General features: G+C 52.9%; 1 protein-coding gene across 1 annotated transcript; it reads left to right on the top strand.

The window, feature by feature from the left end:
* The first annotated feature begins 217 nt into the window (after nucleotides 1–217).
* On the top strand, nucleotides 218–9650 carry Fmod (fibromodulin). The gene is made up of 3 exons (XM_013017529.1): nucleotides 218–319; nucleotides 2875–3869; nucleotides 9132–9650. Exons 2-3 carry the CDS (start codon nucleotides 2882–2884, stop codon nucleotides 9281–9283), a joined length of 1140 nt encoding a protein of 379 aa, XP_012872983.1. The 5' UTR covers nucleotides 218–319; nucleotides 2875–2881; the 3' UTR covers nucleotides 9284–9650.
* The last annotated feature ends 11990 nt before the right edge of the window (nucleotides 9651–21640 follow it).

Here is a 21640-nt window from a genome sequence, read left to right as displayed (position 1 = left end):
GCTGCCAATGCTTAGGGGAAGATAAGTGAGTGGAAAGAGGTGGATTTGACACAGGCGGCCAGCAGCAAGGCTTTTTTGCGGCAGTTGAGTGTGAGCTCCGCCCCTACAAAAAGCCGGAATCCGCTCCTCAGCCCCTCTCTTCACCATACTTGATTAGGAATTTGGGGGCGGGCCCTGGCCTGGCACAGACCCGCACACTCTCAGTTCAGCACCTCTCCCTTCCTCTCTCTCTCTCTCTCTCACACACGTTCTGTTCTTCCTCCAGCCCCAGGAGGCCAGACCGAGGGACGTGGTGACTCTTTGAAAACTCCAAGCCAAGGTAAGTTCAGTCATTTGAGTTGGAGGGGGGGAGGGTCTTGTCTTTTTGTAACTGCACTGAAGAAATAAAGGAAATGAACGGTGGGGGGGTCTAGCAGGGAGAAATGATTCTTCACCACCTGGACCATCATCCCAGGGATGGTGGAGAGGAGCAAAGGGAAGAGGGAGCCGGGTCCCACATGGGGCCTCTCTCCTTGCAGCTCTTCTGTGGGTGTTGGGACCCTCCAGTTTGTAAGCATGTCCACCAGATGTCCACCAGAATTTCCCCCTAGCTACTCACGAATCTCATCTGCATGTTGGAAGTTAGCCTCAGATTCAGCCTGCAATGTCTCATAAAGAGGGGTCACGGTACCCAAGTGTAGCTGGAAGGGGCAAGTTTTGTATAGGAGTGGTGTGTGTGTGTGTGTGTGTGTGTGTGTGTGTGTGTGTGTACTTGGGTGAAAGAAAAAGAATAAGAATTACAAATTGGCCACATCCTGGGAGCTATGGATTCGGTGGGGGGGTGGGGGGGGAGGATGGCTTCCATCCTGAGCTCCTTGGCTTTGGGAAGAGGAAGAGCATGGAGCTCCTGGGTCAGCTCCGGAGGCTGGCGAGTGACAGCCACACTGTACGGGCCCTGGGTGCAGGCGCGTCTGCCCATTTCGGTCCTGAAGCAGCATTGCCAAGGAGACAGGGTGCGGTGGGGACAGCACTGGCTCCCCACCAAGCCCTTCCAGCAGCCGTGGCTCTAAGAGAAGCCACAGTAGCTGGGCACACAACCCTGGAAAGCTGGAGCTTCCAGAGGAAGGTGGCTTTCTTCTGCCAAGGTGCCCAGTCAGGAAGAAGAAGGAGAAGAAAAAGAAATGGAGACAGAGGTTCACTGTGCCAGCCCCCCAGACAGCCACCTTGGTCCTCAGCAGCATGGAAAAATGTGCTCTTGGCAGGAGGCCGTGCCTTCCATCTTCTCTTCCTGGCTAGAGCCAGAGACCCGCCAGAGTGCCCAGGCAGTGGGCAGTTGGGTCTGCTTCTCAGAAACACTGTGGCTCTTTGTTTGAGGCCAGAGGCTGCCCAAGGATGAGCCTGGGCTTCTTCTCCTCCAGAGCCCAGGGGCTGGTGGGATGGCATGGGCCTAAGGGAACTGCTCTCAGGAAGCGGAGGTCTGGGAGGCCTGGGGGACGGTGGCTGGTAAGGACTTGGAGGAGCCATCTCAGTCAGGGTCATGCTCAGCTTGCATTAGATCCCATGTTGGCTTTTTTTTTTCTGCTGGTCCTGGGACTTGAACTCAGGGCCTAGGCGCTGTCCCTGAGCCTCTTTGTGCTCAAGGCTAGTGCTCTGCCATTTGAACCACAGCGCCACTTTGGCTTTCTCAAAGTATTTATTGCCAATAAGAGTCTCATGGACTCTTCTTTCCCAGGCTGGCTTTGAACCACGATCCTCAGATCTCAGCCTCCTAAGTAGCTAGGATTACAGGCGTGAGCCACTAACCAGCACCTAGCCATGCTGGCTTTTATGCTCCTCACTGTCTCCTGTCCACACGAGAAAGCCAGCAAGGCCCAATGGCAGAGCAAGGGCTACTTGGGACTTGCAGGCCAAGATTGGTTCTAAGTTTTCTCTGCCCACGGGGAATGCGCAGTGCACAGTGGGGAATTCAGCAGCACAGTCGGGTATTCAGGCCTAATGTGCCACCCCGGGTCCTCCTCCTGCCATAGCGCCAGCTTCCCTCACAGAGGATCCCAGACCCCATGCTCCCCCCGCCCCCCCCCAGGCCAGCCCTCTTCTCCCACTGTCACCTCCAGGCTGTTCCAGCCCAGTCCCCTGGCTCACTCATTGTCTGTCACGTGGCTCCTCCCCAGTATCAGTGGCATGGGGGGCAGGGAGTGACCCAGACACATCCAGAGGACAGGTGCCATGCCCACCGCCACGCCCCCGGCTGGAGAGGATTTGTAACTGTTCTAGGAAGACCTGGGCAGCCAGGAAGTATGAAGCTGAGAGTTTTCTCACTCAGCACTGAAGGGTGGCCTGGGGCCTCGTGGAGGGACCCCACCCCTCCCTGCCCACGCGGCCAGCGCCCCCGTGACCCATGAGACCAAGGGATCTCCCACAAGCAGCTCAGATCTCCCCCTTCACCACCCCAAGCCGCTCCTGGAGGACCCCAGAGACACGGAGCGAGCCAGACAGCCTGTCCCTCGGACTCTTAGAAAGATTATGTCTGTAGGTGTCCTAGCTGGATTAGGAGCATGAAGAAAACCCTACCACTTCTAAGCATCACACACCCCGCACGCGTGCACACACAGATGCACACACTCGCGGTCGCGGCTCCGCAGTTTCAGGGGTACTCGTGGTCCCTCAGAACCTGCCTTCCCGGGGCCTCCCTCCCGGTCCTTCTCATCTCTGCCTGGCCGGGAACGAATGCAGTTCACTGGTCCCAGATAACCAGGACCAGGTGAGGGGAGCACTGGAAAAGGAGCAGTAGGAAGGGAGCAGGACTCCAGCTCTGACCCGGGCAGTGCCATGTGCCCGGCCTGGCGCCCTCCTTCGGCTGCTCAGGCCCCTCTCTGCCCTCTCTCCGCCCCGCAGGCCGACGATGCAGCGGGCCGGCCTCCTGCTGCTGGCGGGGCTCTGCTGCCTGTGCCAGGCGCAGTACGAGGAGGACTCGCACTGGTGGTTCCAGTACCTCCGCAACCAGCAGTCGGCCTACGATGACCCCTACGACCCCTACCCCTACGAGCCCGCCGAGCCCTACCCCTACCCCTACGGAGTGGACGAGGGGGGCCCGGCCTACTTCTACGGCTCCCCGTCCCCCCCGGAGCCCCGCGACTGCCCCCACGAGTGCGACTGCCCCCCCAACTTCCCCACGGCCATGTACTGCGACAACCGCAACCTCAAGTACCTGCCCTTCGTGCCCTCCCGCATGAAGTACGTCTACTTCCAGAACAACCAGATTGCCGCCATCCAGGAGGGCGTCTTCGACAACGCCACGGGCCTGCTGTGGGTCGCCCTGCACGGGAACCAGATCACCAGTGACAAGGTGGGCCGGAGGGTCTTCTCCAAGCTGAGGCAGCTGGAGCGGCTGTACCTGGACCACAACAACCTGACCCGCATGCCCGGGCCCCTACCCCGCTCCCTGAGGGAGCTCCACCTCGACCACAACCAGATCTCCAGGGTCCCCAACAACGCCCTGGAGGGGCTGGAGAACCTCACCGCCTTGTACCTGCAGCACAACGAGATCCAGGAGGTGGGCAGCTCCATGCGGGGCCTCCGCTCCCTCATCCTGCTGGACCTCAGCTACAATCACCTCCGCAGGGTGCCCGACGGGCTGCCCTCCGCCCTGGAGCAGCTGTACCTGGAGCACAACAACGTCTACACCATGCCCGACAGCTATTTCCGGGGGTCGCCCAAGCTGCTGTACGTGCGGCTGTCCCACAACAGCCTCACCAACGGCGGCCTGGCCACCAACACCTTCAACTCCAGCAGTCTCCTGGAGCTTGACCTGTCCTACAACCAACTCCAGAAGATCCCCCCGGTCAACACCAACCTGGAGAACCTGTACCTCCAAGGCAACAGGATTAACGGTGAGGCCTTGGCAGGGCAGGGGGTGGAGGGAGTGGAAATAGACACGGCAGGATGAAGGGTATAAATGAAGCAACCTGAAGGTGGGCGTGGTGGCACATGCCTGTCATACCAGCCACTTGGGTAGGACCATCAGGAGCTTGAGGTCAGCCCCGGCAAAGATAGTAAGGCCTTAAAAAGGCAAAAATACAAAGAAAAGGGCTGGAGAGGGGAGTAGCTCAAGTGGTAGAATGCTTATGTAGGGAGCGAGAGGTCCTGGGTTCAATTCCCAATACCACTAAGAGAAAGGAAGAAAGCAAGCTGGGAATGTAGCTTTTTGGTAGAGTGTTTGCTTAGCATGCATGAAGCCCTGGGTTGGATTCCTCAGTACCACATACACAGAAAAAGCTGGAAGTGGCACCATGGCTGAAGTAGTAGAGTGCTAGCCTTGAGCTGAAGAGCTCAGGGACAGCGCCAGAGCCAGAGTTCTTGCAAGCCCCGTGGCTTTTGAAAGAAAGAAAGAGAGGAGGGAAGGAGGGAGGGAAGGAAAGAAGGGAAGGAAGGAAGGAAGAAGGAAGGAAGGAAGGAAGGAAGAAGGAAGGAAAGAAGGAAGGAAAGAAGGGAGGGAAGGAGAGAAGGAAGGGAAGGGAAGGAGGGAGGGAGAGAGGAAGGAAGGAAAGAGAAAAGAAAAGAAAAAAGAAAAGAAAATTAAGCAGGCAAGCACCCTGAACCATAAGCCACAGACTTGCACAAGAGCTGCAGGAAGTACACAGTCATCCCTTATCCACAGCTAAGGAACTCGGTAGGGAGTGGGATGGCTCAGAAGAGGGCTTTCCAGAAGAGCTAAGCCTGGAAGAGCTGTGGTCAGCCCTGCTTTCCTGTTTGGGTGTGTGTGTGTGTGTGTGTGCGCGCGCGCATGTGTGTGTTTAAACTTAACAGCTGGTGTATAAATATGTGCTGCTCTCAGAGCTGGCTCTGGCCAGTTCTCCCTGGAGTCCAAGGAGCCCCAGGTGTGCGGGCCCAGGTCCCCCAGGCAGCGCGGCTGTGGGTGGGGGCACAGTTCACCTGCTCTCCTCTGGGCCTGTCTGCAGCTGCATAACAGCTGTCTCTCTGCAGCTCTGAGGTCATGTGCATCCCAGATGGAAGTGCGGCTTTCCCGCTGCCTTCCTCTTAAATCTGTGTTCAGAGCTTGCTTAGATACCCTCCACCCCAGGCTTACATGACCCCCCCACACACACCCACATGCTTTCCTCTCTGCTGGAAGTTCTGAGCCAGCACAGCATTCAACCTCCTGGCTTCTGGGTCAAAGTCCTTGGCTCTCCCAGGAGGGAGCACTGTTAATGACCACGCAGAGGGCTTTGAAGTACGGCCTGCTGAGAAGGAAGGTACTGGAAAGCACACCAGGAGAGAGGAGGCCTGTCCCCACCCCAAGGGACAGATCAATCCTTTAGGAAGGAACTAGAGAGAGGCTGGCCTCCAAGAGGAATATGGAGGCCGAGGCGGGGCAGCAAGGTGGATGCTGGCTGTCTGACCCTTCCATCTGAGCGTCAAGATGCTATCAATCACACGCTAAACTGAGTTTAGTTTAAAGCCTCTCTTTCTTTGAGGTGTTCTTGTTCCTGGGATAAGGCTGAGAGTCCTTAGAGATGTTGCATGCTGGGAAAGCGTTGCATTTCCCCATGACTTTACATCCAGCCTCCCAGACACCTGCCACCTGTTCTGAATTGCCCCTCCTGGGGGTGTTGGCTCAGGTGCTAAAGCAAGTTCAAAGCTCTTGCTAAGCAACTGGCTAGCAAGTTTGAGGCTCTGAGTTCAAGTCCAGTGCTGAAAAAAAAAAGCAACTGGCTAGCAAGTTTGTGGCCCTAAATTGAAGACCCAGTGAAAGAAACAAAGAAAGGAAAGGAAGGAAGGAAGGAAGGCTGAACTTCATACCAGTTTAACCCTGAAAAAGAAACATCAAACAGCGGTTTCCCTACCCCAGAGTCTCTCGGTGCAGGGTGTGTTGGCTCACATATGGCTTAACCAGGAGACTGAGATCTGAAGGTTGCAGTTCAAAGCCAACCCTGGGCAAAAAAGTCCATGAGACTCTTGTCTTCACTTAACCAGCAAAAAGCCAGAAGTGAAGTTGTGGCTCGAGGTTGAGTTCTATCTCTGAGCAAAAGAAGCTAAGGGACAGCACCTAGGCGCTGAGTTTAAGCCCCAGGACCGGCACACACACACACACACACACACACACACACACACACACACACACACACACACGAGTCCCTCGCCTTTGGAAGTCTAACTACAGAAGCAGAGAAAGATGGCATGGTGAAAGAGACAGTTTGTCACAGCGTATTGTCACTCCTGCCCTCCTGTGGAACACAACTGCAGGTCAATCACAAAGTGCTCTGCCCCTCCCACAAGTGATCGGAAAATGAACTGCTTCGAGAAGCATCCCCTGCAAGAAAGTTGTCCATTCAGACAACCTGAAAGTTTCCCGTGCTTCCCCTTCCCAAAATTTAAGTCTAATTCCTTCCCTGGTTGTCCTGTCTCCACCCCACACTCCATCTTCTCTTTTAGCAAAACAACTCCAAGGCCTTACCCATCCTGAAAGCAAGAAACCGATCTATGCCAAGTGCTAGCTCCTGGGTCCTGGCACATCATTGTAAAAACAATACATGGTAACCATTGTCGGCTTCCTTCCCACTTTGAAGAAGACACATCTGGGCTGGAGATGTGGCTCCAATGCGAGAGCGCTTGCCTAGCAAGATGAATCCCTGAATCCCAACCTCAGTGTAGCAAGAAAGGAGAGGAGAGGAGAGGAGAGGAGAGGAGAGGAGAGGAGAGGAGGAAGGAAGGAAGGAAGGAAGGAAGGAAGGAAGGAAGGAAGGAAGGAAGGAAGGAAGGAAGGAAGGAAGGAAGGAGGACAGTCTGACAGTTCTTGTTGACAATTTCATTTTTTAAATGTTCTCCCCCTCCCCTTGAAAGATGGGGAAACTGAGTCCAGAGAAGGAGAAGCCATCTCTCCAGGTCACCTAGATTGTATAGTGTCAAGCCAGAACTCCTATCTTCAGCCTCAAAGGCCCTAGAGCCAGACTTCCCTGACTCAGACCCCTGCAGGACACAGCCCCTGCCCCAGCTCCGTCTCGGCTCCCGGGGCAGCCTCTGCACGGCAGCCAGGGGCGGGGAACACCTGCTCCGAGGTAGCTCGGGGCCTGCCAGGGGGACTGGTCAGCCCCCTCCGCTCCGTCCCCTCCCTCTCCCTCCAGAGTCCGCCTCAGTTTTTCCAGCCTGGCACCAGCCAGGCAGCAGCATCAGGAAAGTCATTCAGAAGCAGTGACCCCAGGACAGCTGGGCGGGTTGCCGGAGGAATGTGGAAAGACTTATGTCAGTATTTCATCTGGGCTGGAAAATATTGCCCCTGCACTATTCCAGGGTATGGGGAAGACTGGGGGGGGTGTCTCTTTGTCCCAATGCCCAGTGTGGTGGGTCTATTGATGCTGTGTGTCTAGTTCCTCAAATGCAGACCATGCTGATGTGCCCACCACTGGAATGGGGGGCGGGGGGGAAGAACCTCAGCAGACGGTCTGGGGTCTGCAGCTCCAGCTCAGCCTCTGTAGAGCTGCTGTTGACTTGAACCATACAGGCCCAGCCCCTGACTACACCCCGCCCCCAACTGCTCACCGCATCTGCCCCCCTGGGAAAAACATCCACAAATTCCAGGTCTCCACCACTACCCTGCTCCCCCCATCTACCCACCCATCCACGTGAATCGCCTCCTGGGCCTTCTGGGTGGGTTAATCTGCCTCAGTCTCTCCCAGTCATATTTTAGTCCATTCTTCACAGAGACTGAACACATCTGGCAATGCCAGGCCAAGCTTAGTGAAGCACGCCTAGATTCCCAGCACACTGGGGCAGAGGAAGGAAGATCACAAGTTCAAGGCCAGCCTGGACTATGTAACAACTCACTGGATACTGCTGATTTCAATCAAACACTCTCCCTCGGCCTATCCGAGCCCTCTGCGCCTCCATTTTCATGCTCACACCCTCCTCCATGGCTACCAGAACCTTCCTCCAGCTCCCACCACCTCCAGATAGATCACCGCCCTTTGCAGACTAAAGGACACTTGGGGGGCACAGGCCAGCCGCAGCTCTGGCTCTGGCCTGCCTCACAGCTGCCCCTCCAGACCCCACGGCCCCACCCCACGCTGAAGAGTTCAGGACTGGTGTTGCTGGCACCTTGTTGGGGCTCCAGCCCTCACTGACTCTGTAGACCCAACTCTAGCTATGCAGGTTAGGTCGGGGGATAACTTAACTAAGAGTCTTAACTAAGGTAAATGTAAGATAAATGTAGCCAGGCGTTGGTGGCTTATGCCTGTCATCTAGTCAACCCAGACAGAAAAGTGGTTAAGATTCCATCACCACAACAGCCAGCAAAACACAGGACTGGAGGCATGGCTCAAGCGGCAGAACACCAGTAGGACAAGCAAGCAGCTTGGGTTTCCAGCCTTCTTTCCCCTCAGAGCCTGGCTCACGGCTCTGACAGGTACTCAAGACAGACTGGCAGCTTCCTCTCGGCTCTGGCACACACAGCTTGTCTTGTCTCTCAGCCCAGGGTTTCTGTCTTTAATTTCCTGCCACTTTCTCTGTCTGCAAAGTGGCAGGAGATATTTAGGATTTAAGCCCCTCCATTTTCCATCTTCCCTCAAAGCAATTCAGCAAAGCTCTCTCCCTCTCTAAAAGCAATCGAGCACTTCAAAGCTCGGTGAGCCTCTACCTCCCTCTGCTGCCCATACACAGAAAAAAACACAAAACAAAACCACACAAGTCAAGTTCTGGCCCGATACTCAAGGACATTCGCCAGTCCCTGAGCTAAGAAGAAGCTGAGCTGCAGAGGCCGCAGACACAGCCCCTCTCCTGTCCCTAGCCCAGCCCACTTTGTGCCAGGGGCATCCCATCTTGAGACACATCAACTCCCCCGACCTCAGCCAGGCCGGGCACAGGGGCTCAGGCCTGCACTTCCAGCCCCTCAGGAGGCTGAGATCTGAAGATCATGTTGGAAAGCCAGCCTAAGCAGGAAAGTCCATGCGACTCCGATCTGCCATTAACCACCAGAAAACCAGAAACGGCGCTGTGGCTCCAAGAACTAGAGTGGTTTAGCCTTAAGGGGAAAAAAAGGCTGAGGGACAGCACCCTGAGCTCAAGCCTGGGACACAGACACAGACACAGACACACACACACACACACACACACACACACACACACTGTTCGGTCTGTGATCTGGAATCCTGTCTCCCCAGAGTTCTCCATCAGCAGCTTCTGCACGGTGGTGGACATGATGAACTTCTCCAAGCTGCAGGTGCTGCGTCTGGACGGCAATGAGATCCAGCGCAGCGCCATGCCGGTGGACGCCCCCCTCTGCCTGCGCCTGGCCAGCCTCATCGAGATCTGAGCCCCGGCCCCAGCCCCGACCCGCAGCCCCACCACACCCACTGCATTCAGCTTGCTGGTTTGGCTTTTGCTGGGAGGTTTGGGACAGTCCTGGGACAGCAATCCGTGGGCTCCTCTTCAACCTCTTCCCTGTAGGTGGAATTAGGTGGGATCAGGGGCAGGACAGGCTTCTGGCTGAGGGTGTCAGCAAACGCCGTCTGTACCCCAGCGACAAGAAAGGGAGCAGATGGAATTATCCTAAGAAGCCCTAGCCCCAGAAATCTCACGACTGTTGAGTTCTTGCAGATAAATTCAAGGCACAGCTGTGTAAGAGTCGCTTGAGCCATCTAGCGCATAACCGTACTTCTCAAGCAATCTCTGGCTCCTCTTCCTCCTCCTCCTCCTCCTCCTCCTCCTCCTCCTTCTTCTCTTCAGAGAGTTCTTCTGTCCCTGCCTGAGCAGCCAGGAGACCCCAAGGCATGAGGGCTGCCTAGCCGCCAGTGAGGAGACCCCCCCTTTCCTCTGAAGTTGAGCAGGCATGGAGAGTCCCCATGGAAAGCCACCAGATCAGCCCATCACTAGTGGGGTGTCACTGGTCACAGGCTGATGATACAGGAGGGGCCACGACCCTGGGCTAGGATTCCTTTATGAGGTTCTATTTTAGCCGCTGGGCGGTTCTTTGAAAGGTAGGTCTGACTTCTAAGGAGGAGAGGCCAGACTGTGGTCATTGATTCGGAACCCAGGGCCAATGAGCTGGACTGCAGGACTGTCGTAGTGTTTCATCCTGCCCGCAGGCTCCGTTTCCCCGCTTAGATGTGTAGCCTCAAAGATGGAGGCCGTGTGGTTTTCAAAAGCATGGGAAAAGACCGGCTGTTCTTTTCATCTAAGCAGGAAGGTCTGATACGCTGAAAGGAGAGACAGACCCCAGCCAGTTCCCAACATGCCCCCCGGGGGCCCCAAGAACGGGGCGGGGTGGGGGGGAGAAGTTCCTCGCTGTGAACTGATTTTCCTAAGGCCAGAGTCCAAAGTACCAGCTCTGCCCAGAGCGCTCGCAGGGCTCAGCAGCCCTCTCTGCTTCCACACCTTCATTACCAAGATGCTCTCTTCCCTTCCCCGCTTGGCTGGAAAGCACTTATTTCTCCTCAGTTCTGAAATGTAATATTGCTAGGGCTGAACCCATCTGTTCCTCTGGGCAATGATGGGGTTCAGTCATCTTGGGGAGCCAGGGATGAGGACCCACGGGGGACATTCAACCCCAGTGCAGCCCACCCCGACACCAGGACACCCCTATCCAGTGTCTGCTCGTCAGCAGCTTCCCCAGAAAGGGAGGAAGGAGAGGAGGGAAAGGGAGAGGGGGATCCTAGACTTCCTTCTTGACTCCAGACCCTGAAATCTACAAAAGCCAAACCAGCTCATTTCAACCGGGAGCTCTGAGGCCCAGGGCGACGCCTGCTCTTCAGAAAGCATCTGCATGTGGACACCATCATGTCCCTTATTATAAAGGATTCTCATTACAGGAAAGGCATGCGTGGTGGCTAACCTGACCAATAAAGTTATTTTACGAGTGCATGGTTAGGAGTGGAGTTATTGGTCACAGGCAGGGACCGCGTGCACACACCCCCAGCTCGGGCTGGGCAAGCTTTCTATTCTGTTTGGGAAGATGTCACTACGAACTTCATGTATAAAAGCTCAAGTTGGTAAACAGAAAGTCTGTCTGTGAGCCTAACTTCAATTCCACTACCAACATGTTCCTTTCTTTTAAATTCTCCCTTGATGAGCCGACTGGCTTTTTCTTTGCAGACATTCTAACGTTTTTTCCTCTTCCTTCCACCATTCTCTCTTGTCCATCCCGTAATTCTGGTCCTGGATATTGTGTCTTAACCACTGCTGCCCTCTTGTGGCCGCAGTGTGGAACTGAAGGCAGCCCACGACAGCCAAGCCCAGTTGGAAGAGCAGCAGTGTGGCGGCCCCTGGGTTCTTTCCTCCAGCCAGATGGGCTAGGTGCTTAGCAGATGCCATGGAAGCCAGGGGGACAGACTGGGCTCGCACTTTCAGGATAATCTGCTATCTTCTGTCAGGGAAATGACAACTACCACTGACCCAGTACTAATCCCAAACCTAGTGTTTCATGAGTGTCACAATTAATTCCTTCTTAATGCAGGGAACACAAATCTGACTGTGATTGTCTGGATCATCAGAAGAGAGCCATACCATGGCCACAGTCCTTTCTCCTGGGCAGCAAGCTGAGCCTCTCTGCCTTGGAGAGAAGTGGGAGGGAATTACCACACTACACAGAGTGTAGTCCTTGGCCTTGGGTTTTGCTTCTTATCACTCCCTCAGCCATCGCAACCATCCCAACCAAGACAGAGTGGGAGGAGGGTGAGGAAGAGCCGGACGCTGCCGCAGGGCTGTGCCCTGGCTCTCCATTCAGTGCTTCACCCCAGAGAAGACAAGAAGGGAGCATCCTTCAGGCTCTGCTGCCTCTTTTCTGAGGATACCAGTAGACAGAGGCTTTGTGTACATTAACTCACCTTGTTGACTTCTGTGGGCCTCCTATGCAGAAGGTACAGTCATTTACTATTTTACCCAAAGGGAAACTGAGGAACAAAGTGGCTGAGGCCACCCAGTTAGAGAGAAGCCTGTCCTAACCTGCCCTATTATTTTTACTGGGCTTCCTGAAGGCCCTGGAATCATGACTTAGTAGGGCAAGTGGGAGGCTTGAGGATAGATGGGCAGTTGCAAACAGAAAGGGTATATCACACGTGTGTGTGTGTGTGTGTGTGTGTGTGTGTGTGTGTGTGTGTGTGTGCATATGCCAGTACTGGGACTTGAACTCAGGACATTACCTTTCACTTAGCTTTTTCATTCAAGGCTGATGTTCTACCACTGGAGCCACACTGCCACTTCCAGCCTTTTGCTGGTTAATTGGAGGTAAGAATCTCTCCATTTTATCTTCTCAGTCTGGCTTCAAACCATGATTCTCATATCTTAGCTCCCTAAGCAACTAGGATCATAGGCATGAGCTCCTGTGGCTTAGAGTATGGGTTGTTGTTTGTTTTACAAGAGGGACCTAAATCTATTCTCTAGCACTCACAATCTTTTGTGAATTTTCTAATTAAAATTTACTGTCCATCAGTAAGTGTGAGGCAGGCCGCTGGGAGGGCAATGGAGAACAAACCTCAGAGAACAGAGGCAAGTAGCCCTGGCCCACCAAAGCGACGACTCTGAACAACAAAGCCCGCCCGGCGTGTGGTGTGCTGAACACTGAGACAGGGCTGGCAAGAGCGGGGTGTTTGGTGCTCACACTGTAATCCTAGCCACAAGAAGGCTGAGATGGAAGGATCACTGTTCAAGGCCAGCCAGAGCAGAAAAGTCTGACTCTTCTCTCCAATTAACCAGCAAAAAGCCAGAAGTAGAGGTGTGGTTCAGGTGGTAGAGTGCTAGCTTTCAGCAAAAAAAAAAAGAATCTAAGGGACAGTGCCCAGGCCCTGAGTTTAAGACTGGCATGTGGGCACACACAAATGCACACACACACACACACACACACACACACACACACATGAGAAAGAGTAGAGAGGAGAAAGCACAGAGGGAGAGAGAGAGAGAGAGAGAGAGAGGAGAAAAGGCTGGGAAGATGAGCACACTTCTTCAGGAGGACTGCCAAGAACCAGTGCGTGACACTGAGCTGTGGGACAGGGCAGGTAACACAGCAGAGGGGCAGAGCAATCGGGACTCTTGGACAAAGAAAATGGAATGGAGAACAAGGGAGGAATCTTAAATAATGAAGCTGGAGCCGCAAGCAGAGGTGAAAGTACCTACTGCTTTTATTACCATCTTTCAGAATCTAAATTTGAACATGCCTGCCCTATGTCCAGCCTCATCATTCTGCTTTCTGGCCACCAGGGGGCAGCATCTCATTTTGCACCCTTTCCCCAACCCTTCTAGGGATTCAGCCTTCTCCCAGCCTGCTCCTAGGCAGGGCAGGGGAGGCCTGGCGAGCCCAGGAGTCCTGACCTTTGTGTGCTGTGGATCAGGAGGCCTGTAGATATCTTCTTGGAGTCTGGGGAGCTTTGTTGGTTTGTTTGCTTCTGTGACAAGAGTCCTGCTGTATCACCTAGGCCAGCCTCCAACTCTTGGGCTCAAGTGATCTTCCTACCTCAGCCTCCTGAATAGAGAGACTACAGGTGACCGCGACCATGCTCAGATTCTTGGAATATTCTTGTTTTTGCATTTGTTGGGTTTTCCTTTTCCTGAGACAGGGCTTCCCTCTGTAGCTCCAGCCAACCTCTAACACTCCTGCTGGGGGTGGAAGATCACAGGGCGCCAGGCTTGACCTCAACAGGTTTTTCCGTTGAATTGATTATTTGGGCATGGCTTTGTTTTCGTTTCTGAAATTTTCTACATACATTTCATAAACAGAAATCATCTTCCCATGCCATACACAAGTCTATAGCCAAATGTTGCGATTTTATGACAGTTCTTCAACCATTGGCAGTGGCTTCCATCAACCAAAAAAACAATCCAAGATCTCTTGACAAGAAATCTTTACAGGCAGTAATATGTTTCTGAGCTGGTTTTCATGCTGCCCGCTCCCTATGTTTTCTTTCAATTATCTGGGAGGATAAGAAAGTCACCGGCACCTGGAGGTGACGTAGGCTCTAGTGCCAGAGCTGCAACACTACACAATAGAGCTCATTCTCCTCACCTCCTGCCCTTACCCTCCAGCCAGCTCACCAACACACGCTTCCAGAAAACTGAATTTCAAAAAGCATATGAGGCTTTGGGAGTGTAAGGCCACAGAAATGGAGGCAGCAGTGGTATTCACTAGACACTGTGTTGAAAATGAACTACACAGCTTGTGGGTGGGATGGGAGGGGAAAATGGAAATATACTCTTTATCTGACTTACATAACTGTAACCTCTCTATACATCACCTTTATAATAACAACTAAACAATTAAATTATAAAAAAGCAAACTAAAGCTAGCAACAGCACTTTAGAATGTTTATGAAGGTATACATTACAATTCATAAGCCAGCCTGTGGTGGCTTGTACCTGTAATCCTAACTACTCAGGAGACTGAGAATTAAGGATCAGAGTTTGAAGATAGCTCAGCTCAGGCAGAAAAGTTCATGAGGCTCTTATCTCCAGTTAACCACCTGAAAACCAGAAGTGGCGCTGTGGCTCAAAGTAGTAGAGTGCTAGCCTTGAAGCAAAAAGAGCTCAAGGACAGTGCCCAGGCCCTACGTTTAGGGCCCACAACCACCACCACCAACAATAACAACAAAAAAGCCAAGTAAGAGGCCCTGATTTCAAGCCCCAGTAATGGGGCCCACACACGCATGCATACACACACACACACACACACACACACCTACAATGCATAGGACTAAGTACAAACTAATTACCTTGAAATGCAGTTATTGAAATAGGTGAAATTTTGATATAGTAATATATACATTTCTTTATGAGTACAACAAAGAGCAAAATGTAACTACTGCCTATTAATCGTGGTCGATTCAAGGCTTTGAGTGCAAATGGAGCATTGAGGAATTTTCAATTACTGCAGTGGATATAAAAATATCTATGATGTCATCTGGTAGCAAAGCTTGCAGCTCTCTTTATAGTTGAAGGTATGCCAAATTTCAGTTCAACGTATGCAAAGCACAGACAGGTCTTCCCATACAAGGTCATGACCCCTCTCCAAGTCAAGATAGAAACTTCCAGGCACCAGTGGTTCACACTTGTAATCCCAGCTACTCAGGAGGCTGAGATCCGAGGATCATGGTTCAAAGCCAGCCAGCAGGAAAGCTTGTAAGACACCAAAAAAGCTGGAAGTGGAGTTGTGGTTCAAATGGTACAGTACTATCATTGAGCAAAGAAGCTCAGGGATAGTATCCAGGCTCTTGAGTTCAAGCCTCAAAATTGGCACCAGAGAGAGAGACAGAGATTGAGAGGAGGAGGAGGAAATTCAGTCACAGAGAGAAAGCAAGAAGAAAAGGCAAGTTGTGGGGTTTTTTCTCTCTCTCTCCATAGGAATAGCCATTCCATAGACTACTCAATGCAGACAGTGAGTTGGGAACTCATGCATTTAGTGTAGGAAAGAATGAATGGCAAGTCTCAAGGTAATTGCCATGGAGTTTGACAGAGATAATAACCAAAATTCATTTTGTCTTAACAATTTAAAAATACCTATTCCAGGGCTCAGTGGTAGCGTGCTTGCCTTGCATGCATGAGGCCCTGGGTTCGATTCATCAGCACCACATAAACAGAAAAAGCCGGAAGTGGGGCTGTGGCTCAAGTGGTAGAGCGCTAGCCTTGAGCTGAAGAGCTGAGGGACAGCGCCCAGGCCCAGAGTTCAGACCCCACGACTGACCAAAATAAAGAAATAAAGGAACAAAATCAATTTTTAAAAATACCTACTCCATTCAAAACCCAACAGGCAGTTTGATGAAAGAACCAAACAAGTCTAGGTGCCAGTGGCTCACACGTGTAATCCTAGCTGCTAAGGGAGTTTGACAACGGGAGGATCATGGTTCAAGGCCAACTTGAGAAGAAAAATCTTTGCGACTCCTTCTCCACAGAGGGAGTCTGGGTGCAGTGGCGCATGCCTATCACCCCAACAAGGGGAGCCCAGAGAAGTAGATGACCATGCAGGCGCTCACGTGGGCAGGAAGTGAGACCCCATCTCAACGACAACCAGTGAGAAGCGTCTGGGACGGGGGTGTCTGAGGCAGCGCCTGCCCTGCAAGCAAAAAGCTGAGTCTCCTCCTAATCAAGTGCTAGATAAAGCGTGCACACAAAATGGCTGCCTCGTTTCTTCGTTCAGTTTTTAAAGAGGGAGTCAGGATGACAGCTGGGTATCAGGGAGGCTACAGGAGACCCCTCTTTCTGCAGCCACCCTCCCCACCAGCTCTGAGCCCAAGCAGCCAGACTCTGAACCTCTTTCCCCAACCGACACGAAGCTGGGGACCTGGGGGACATGGCTCCCACCAACAGCTGAGCCTCTGAGTGACCCGGCCTCCCCCGGGAACGAACACCTTGCTCTGCCCCGTGGCAGGCCCCAGGTCCAGAGCAGCAGTCATTCTAGAAAACTAGTCCATGCCCCTGGGACAAAGCCCATACCAGGAACCAGAAAGATGGACACAATAGATGGAAGGAAGGCCTCGCGGGAGCGTCTGTCCCGGGGAGCTGGAAGAAAGGAGAAACTAGTGCAGACAGGTTGGGATGGACAAAAGAACTCAGCAGCCTGGCGGGACCACGCCCAGCCACGCGGGGCCGAGGAACTGTAAACACGGAGAGGAGCGCGTGCTCCCCACCAAGGTTGCTGCACCAGATGCACTCAGGGCAAAAAGAACAGAATTACACCTGACCCAGTTTAGGAAATAATAACAGGAAGTGGGTCAGAGACACCACAAGACCCACCTACACACACACACACACACACACACACACACACACACACACGGTCGTGGAAAGCTGAGGGTAAGTTGAGTCTTAAACCTTCTTTAAAATCTATCAGGTGCAGAAAAACAACCACCTGGCTTGCCCTGGCGTTCTCCCCTTGCTTCTAACCCTCCATGCAGGCAGGGCCCTGAACAGATGCTGTGTGGAGCCTGAGGTCTTGGCAAAATTGGACTCTGAAGACAGGCTGAGACAATAACAGAATCTTACCATGAGCGCCAGACTTGGAAGCAGTTCCAGAAACGGCGAGAAGAGCCAACTATGGCAGGCTATCGCAGGAGCCAGAAACCCAGGCTCCACATCACACCAGATCTATGTAGGCCGTAGGTGAGGGGCCCAGCAGCTGGCTCAGAGGGGTATAGTTATGGTCTCATGGGAATGGGCCCTGCACAGCCCTGAGGACTTTTAGTTAGGTGCTATTTCCTGGTCCATTCTCCCAGGTGGAGACTCCCAGACAAAGAGGCACCTGAAAAGTATAATGAGTCAGGGACCAGTGGCTCACACCTGCAATCCTAGAAAAGGAGGCTGAGATCTGAAGTCTGTGGTTCAAAGCCAGCTGGGGCAGACAAATCTAAGAGACTTTCAATTAACCAGCAAAAAGCTAGAACTGGAGGTGTGGCTCAAAGGGTAGAGAGCCATGAGCAAAGAGAAAAAAACAAAAAACAAAAACAAGACAGAGTATAAGGCCCTGAGTTCAAGTCCCAGCAGCTCCACAAAAAAGAAAGCAATGCAAACATCTCACTGAGCATGTTTCTGAGCCAAAGAAAAATATGACACATTTCAAAATACACCTATATCTTTATGGGACTATAAAGCAGTATTTTCTGAGATTTGTGCCCTGACAAGTCTGAGACGAACCATCAACGAGGACCGTTTTCCGGTAAGACCACTAGATGGCGGGAGGAGTCGAGTGTCAGACCCAATGCTCAGGGTGCTCCACACAGAGAATGAAGTTAGCTGATTTATGCAGAAAGCAAATTCATGTGTTTGTTAATTGTTTCTTGAAAGAGGGGTGCTCACAGAATCTCAGTCGGAAGGGCATGTGGGCAGAAACAATGCCAAGGTTGAGCCACGAGAACCCCCCCCCCCAATGCAGCCGAGCACAGAGGTGATCCCTGAGAAGCACATAGCACCCACCAGGACGGTCTGCAAGGCCTTGTGAAACTAGGTTTTTAGACTTGGCCCAAAGTCCAGGAATTTCAGGTTAGGTCCAGCCACTGCCCCCTCCCCCCCATCTCCCCATGGCAAATAAAGAGACCTGGGAATGCACAGACAGAGAAGGGAGATTTATGACATGGCAGCCATAGGAAGACAGCACTTCAGCCGGCCATCTTCAGACATTGGCTCAGATTAACTAGGATTTGAGGACAGGGCGTGGGAAGGGGTTGCAGAGCTAAAACAGTCCCAGGTCTCAGGTATGAGGCCTGGTTGCCTATGAGCTTGGTTTTTGTCCCTGGAGGAGTTCTGGAGAAGTTGTTATAAAGAAGACACTGCTTGTCTGAGGGGCCGTTGGCCTTCCACACAAGATGGCTGCCACCGAACCTTCTCTTTCCTCCTGGTAACAAGGTGATCGCCAAGGGCCTGCAGCAGAGAATAGCTCAGATCCAAAGGCATGGACTCGGGGTGAGGGACTTTCAGCTAATTCATAGGACTCAGCAAAGGGATCTTTCAGGTTGCCCCTTACGCTTGCTTTGCAGACTTCCAATTCCAGGTCCAGCAGGCAGAAGCAAGCCATGTGTCTATGGCCGGCCAGCAAGCGAGATGGGGAATGAGCATCTGACTCTCTCCACAGCAGGCGTCGGGCTCTGTCTCTCAGGTGCTGGGCAGGCCCCATCATAAATGGAGGACCCAAATGCTGAGAACCCAACCAAATGGCAGATTTTCAGGAAATCTGCACGAGGGGGGCGGGGGTTGAGGAGGTTTATTTGTCCGTCCACCAGCCACCATGACAGCTGTGGAGCTGGGTGAGAGAAAGCCCAGAGGAGGGATAGAGTGTCTGTGTAAACATGGGGACAGACTTCACACAAATGCCAGCTTCCTCTTGATCCACAAATACTTTATTGTGGTGAAAGCTGGCGCTGCTTTGAAACAAGTTTCAAATCTGCAGAATAATGTGTGAGTGTTCTAAGACAGAGAGGTTCCTCACAAAATACCCACAGACCAGGGGGCTAAGAACAATTTTCAAAGCTGAGGCTCTGCCTTGCCCTGGAGGCTTAGGCCCAAAACTCAAGGTGCTGGCCGAGCCATGCTTGTCTCTGAAGGCTATAGGAAGAAGCCTTGCCTGCCTCCTCGTGTCTCCTGGTGTTCTTGGCTAGAAGGAGTATCACTCTAATCTCTGCCCCCATCTTCACGTGGCCACCTTCCCTTCGGCTCCCTGGGTAATCTCTTCTCACAAGGAAGTTATTCATTGGATTTAAGCCCTTCCCTCAGTTGTTATGATCTCATCTTGAGCCTGGATAATTACGTTTACAAAGATCCTGTTTACAAATAAGATCATACTGGGGGTGGGGGCTTACACCTGTCATCCTAGCTACTCAAGAAGAACAGATCTGAGGGTCAAAACTGAGAGACTTTTACCTCCAATTAACCAGCATAAAAGCTGGAAGTAGAGCTATGGGTTTGAGGAGATACTGTTCAACCAACAACTCCATCTCACAGGGACTTTGCGAAGTAAGGCAGATGGAGAGGCTTCATAGAGGATGCCAGATGGGTGTTCCCAGGGCCTTGGGATGTTATTTGAACCAAGTGCTCAAGCCCAGGCCCCACTGCCGCAGGCTGCCCAGGTAGAGAACACCCAGCAAGACAATGATCCACAGATATTGCCTGAGAAAGAGGGGGACCTCCTGACGGGTGTGCATAGACAGAAAACACCCCACATCTTCCCATTATTATTATTCCTATTGTTAAGAGCTAGTTCAAGCCTACAATGAAGTGCAGAAAGAACTATAACAAGAGGCATGTTTTTGCCCTACAGATTTAACACATACTAACACATTGTTCCTCCTCCTCCTTTTCTCCTTTTCCTTCTTCTTGTCGACCATGGGACTTGAACTCAGGGCCTGAGCACTGTTCCTGAGCGATTTCATTCAAGGCTAGTGCTCTACCACTTTGAGCCACAGCTCCACTTATGGTTTTCTGGTGGTTAATTGGAGATAAGAGACTCACAGGCTGGAACTGAGATTCTCAGATCTCAGTCACCTGAGTAGCTAGGAGGGGGTGAGCCACCGCGCCTGGCCCTCCTTTTTCAGTAACTTCTCTGAGGTCCAAGTGTTTTTATACAGATGGTCTTCGAATTCCAGTCTTTCAACTTCACTGTGGAAAGAAGCCATACTTGAGATTTTGAGTGGTGATCTGTTGACAGGTCCTCCAATGTTCCTCCATGCTGGGCAGCCAAGTGATCCAGTGATCGACTCTCTCTCGCACAGAGGTATTATTTATCACTCATATGTTTATAGGAAAAACAAACAAACAAAACCCAAGGCTCAGCGAAGTTAACTGCCCAAGGTAACAGCCAGTAGTAAGTGACAGAGACTGCTGGCCAATCCTGGTACCTCCCCAGGCTTATGCTGAATTCTGAGCCTATCTAGGTGCAAGGAGACCAGAGGACAACGTTACACAGGGCACCTTCTACGAAGTTCACAATCTGTGTTCTCCTTTGGAGGGCAGAGGTTGGTGCCGATAATGAGGCCGATGGAAAACGACGGGATGAGACCAGAGCTGGAGGAATGGCTGCCACAGGAGGGCGCCAACACGCCGGAGTGCAGAAAAAAGGAAGCGGGGCGAAGGAGAGGACCTGGGGAGAGAAATGCCCCCAATCCAGAGGGTCTTAGAAGGAGGACCAGGGCGAGTAGCTACAAAGCCAAGAACCCAGAACCTCCAGATTGCTCCAGAAAGGGCTGGGCTCCAACTGGGGAGAAAGCCTGGGAAGCGGGGGACGTCTGAAGCCTTAGGGACTTGGGATCCCGGGCAGCAGATGGAGGGCAGGGATCCGCTGCTGCAGCTGCTTCCCGTCACCCCCAACCCCACCTCCCCGTCCTGCAGAAAAGCACCCTGGTGAGCCACCCCGGGCCCCCACCCCATCCCGGGCTTCCCCGGCTGCCCAGTTCTGGGCCAAACGCCGCCCCTCCAGGAAATCTGTGATTGGCCAGCTCTCTCCGGGGCCAGCCAATCAGAAGCTTGTTGCCAAGGTGTGGCTTTCCCCCGCCCCCCAGACAGGGTGGAGCCCAGGCGCCGGTGTGGTTGCTGAGCGAGGAGAGCAGATTTGCAAACGGGGTTGGTGGCATTAAATCCCAGCCAGCTGCTGGGGGGGGGAGGGCGGGGACTGAGGGTTGTAGGTGGGTGGGTGGCCCGGGGCTCAGCCCACATCCTGGTAAGGGAGGGAGCCAGACATCTGCCGGCCCACACCGCCCCACCGGTCCCCTCTCCCGCCCCTCTCCCTGGCAGCTCCCATTGCAAGCAGCCGGGACTATAGCTGTCCGCGACACGGCAGTGGCCACGCCACCCTCTCCCGCACTCCGGGAGAGAGCTGCCACGGGACGATGGTGGAGACAACCTCACATGGAGGCTGCAAAGATCTTGTCACTAACTGGCAGTGTCCCTTTGGTGACCAAGTGACCCGACGGGCAGACTTGAAGGGGCTAAGAGTGAAAATAGGCCCCAGCAAGCAAGAGATACAAACTGCAAGACTCTTGGCCATTTAGCTTGACCATCGAACACCGTCCAGTCCTGTTCTTCAAGATGGCGCCCCTCCTACAGTCTTGTCAAGAACAAGTTGCCCTTTGAAGAAAGGCTTGCTATGCCATGCTCTGCCTTCTCTAGACTTCCAACAGACTGACTGTTCGACCTTACCCAATGCCAGGCTCAGGAGTGGGTAGATCAGTGGTAGAATGCTTGCCTAGTATGCATGCACAAGGCC

This window comes from Dipodomys ordii, unplaced genomic scaffold, assembly GCF_000151885.1.
Source record: "Dipodomys ordii isolate 6190 unplaced genomic scaffold, Dord_2.0 Scaffold35, whole genome shotgun sequence".
NCBI classification, from domain to species: Eukaryota; Metazoa; Chordata; class Mammalia; order Rodentia; family Heteromyidae; genus Dipodomys; species Dipodomys ordii.
The sequence above is the reverse complement of the archived record's forward strand: the minus strand, read 5'-3'. Positions and strand labels throughout refer to the sequence as shown.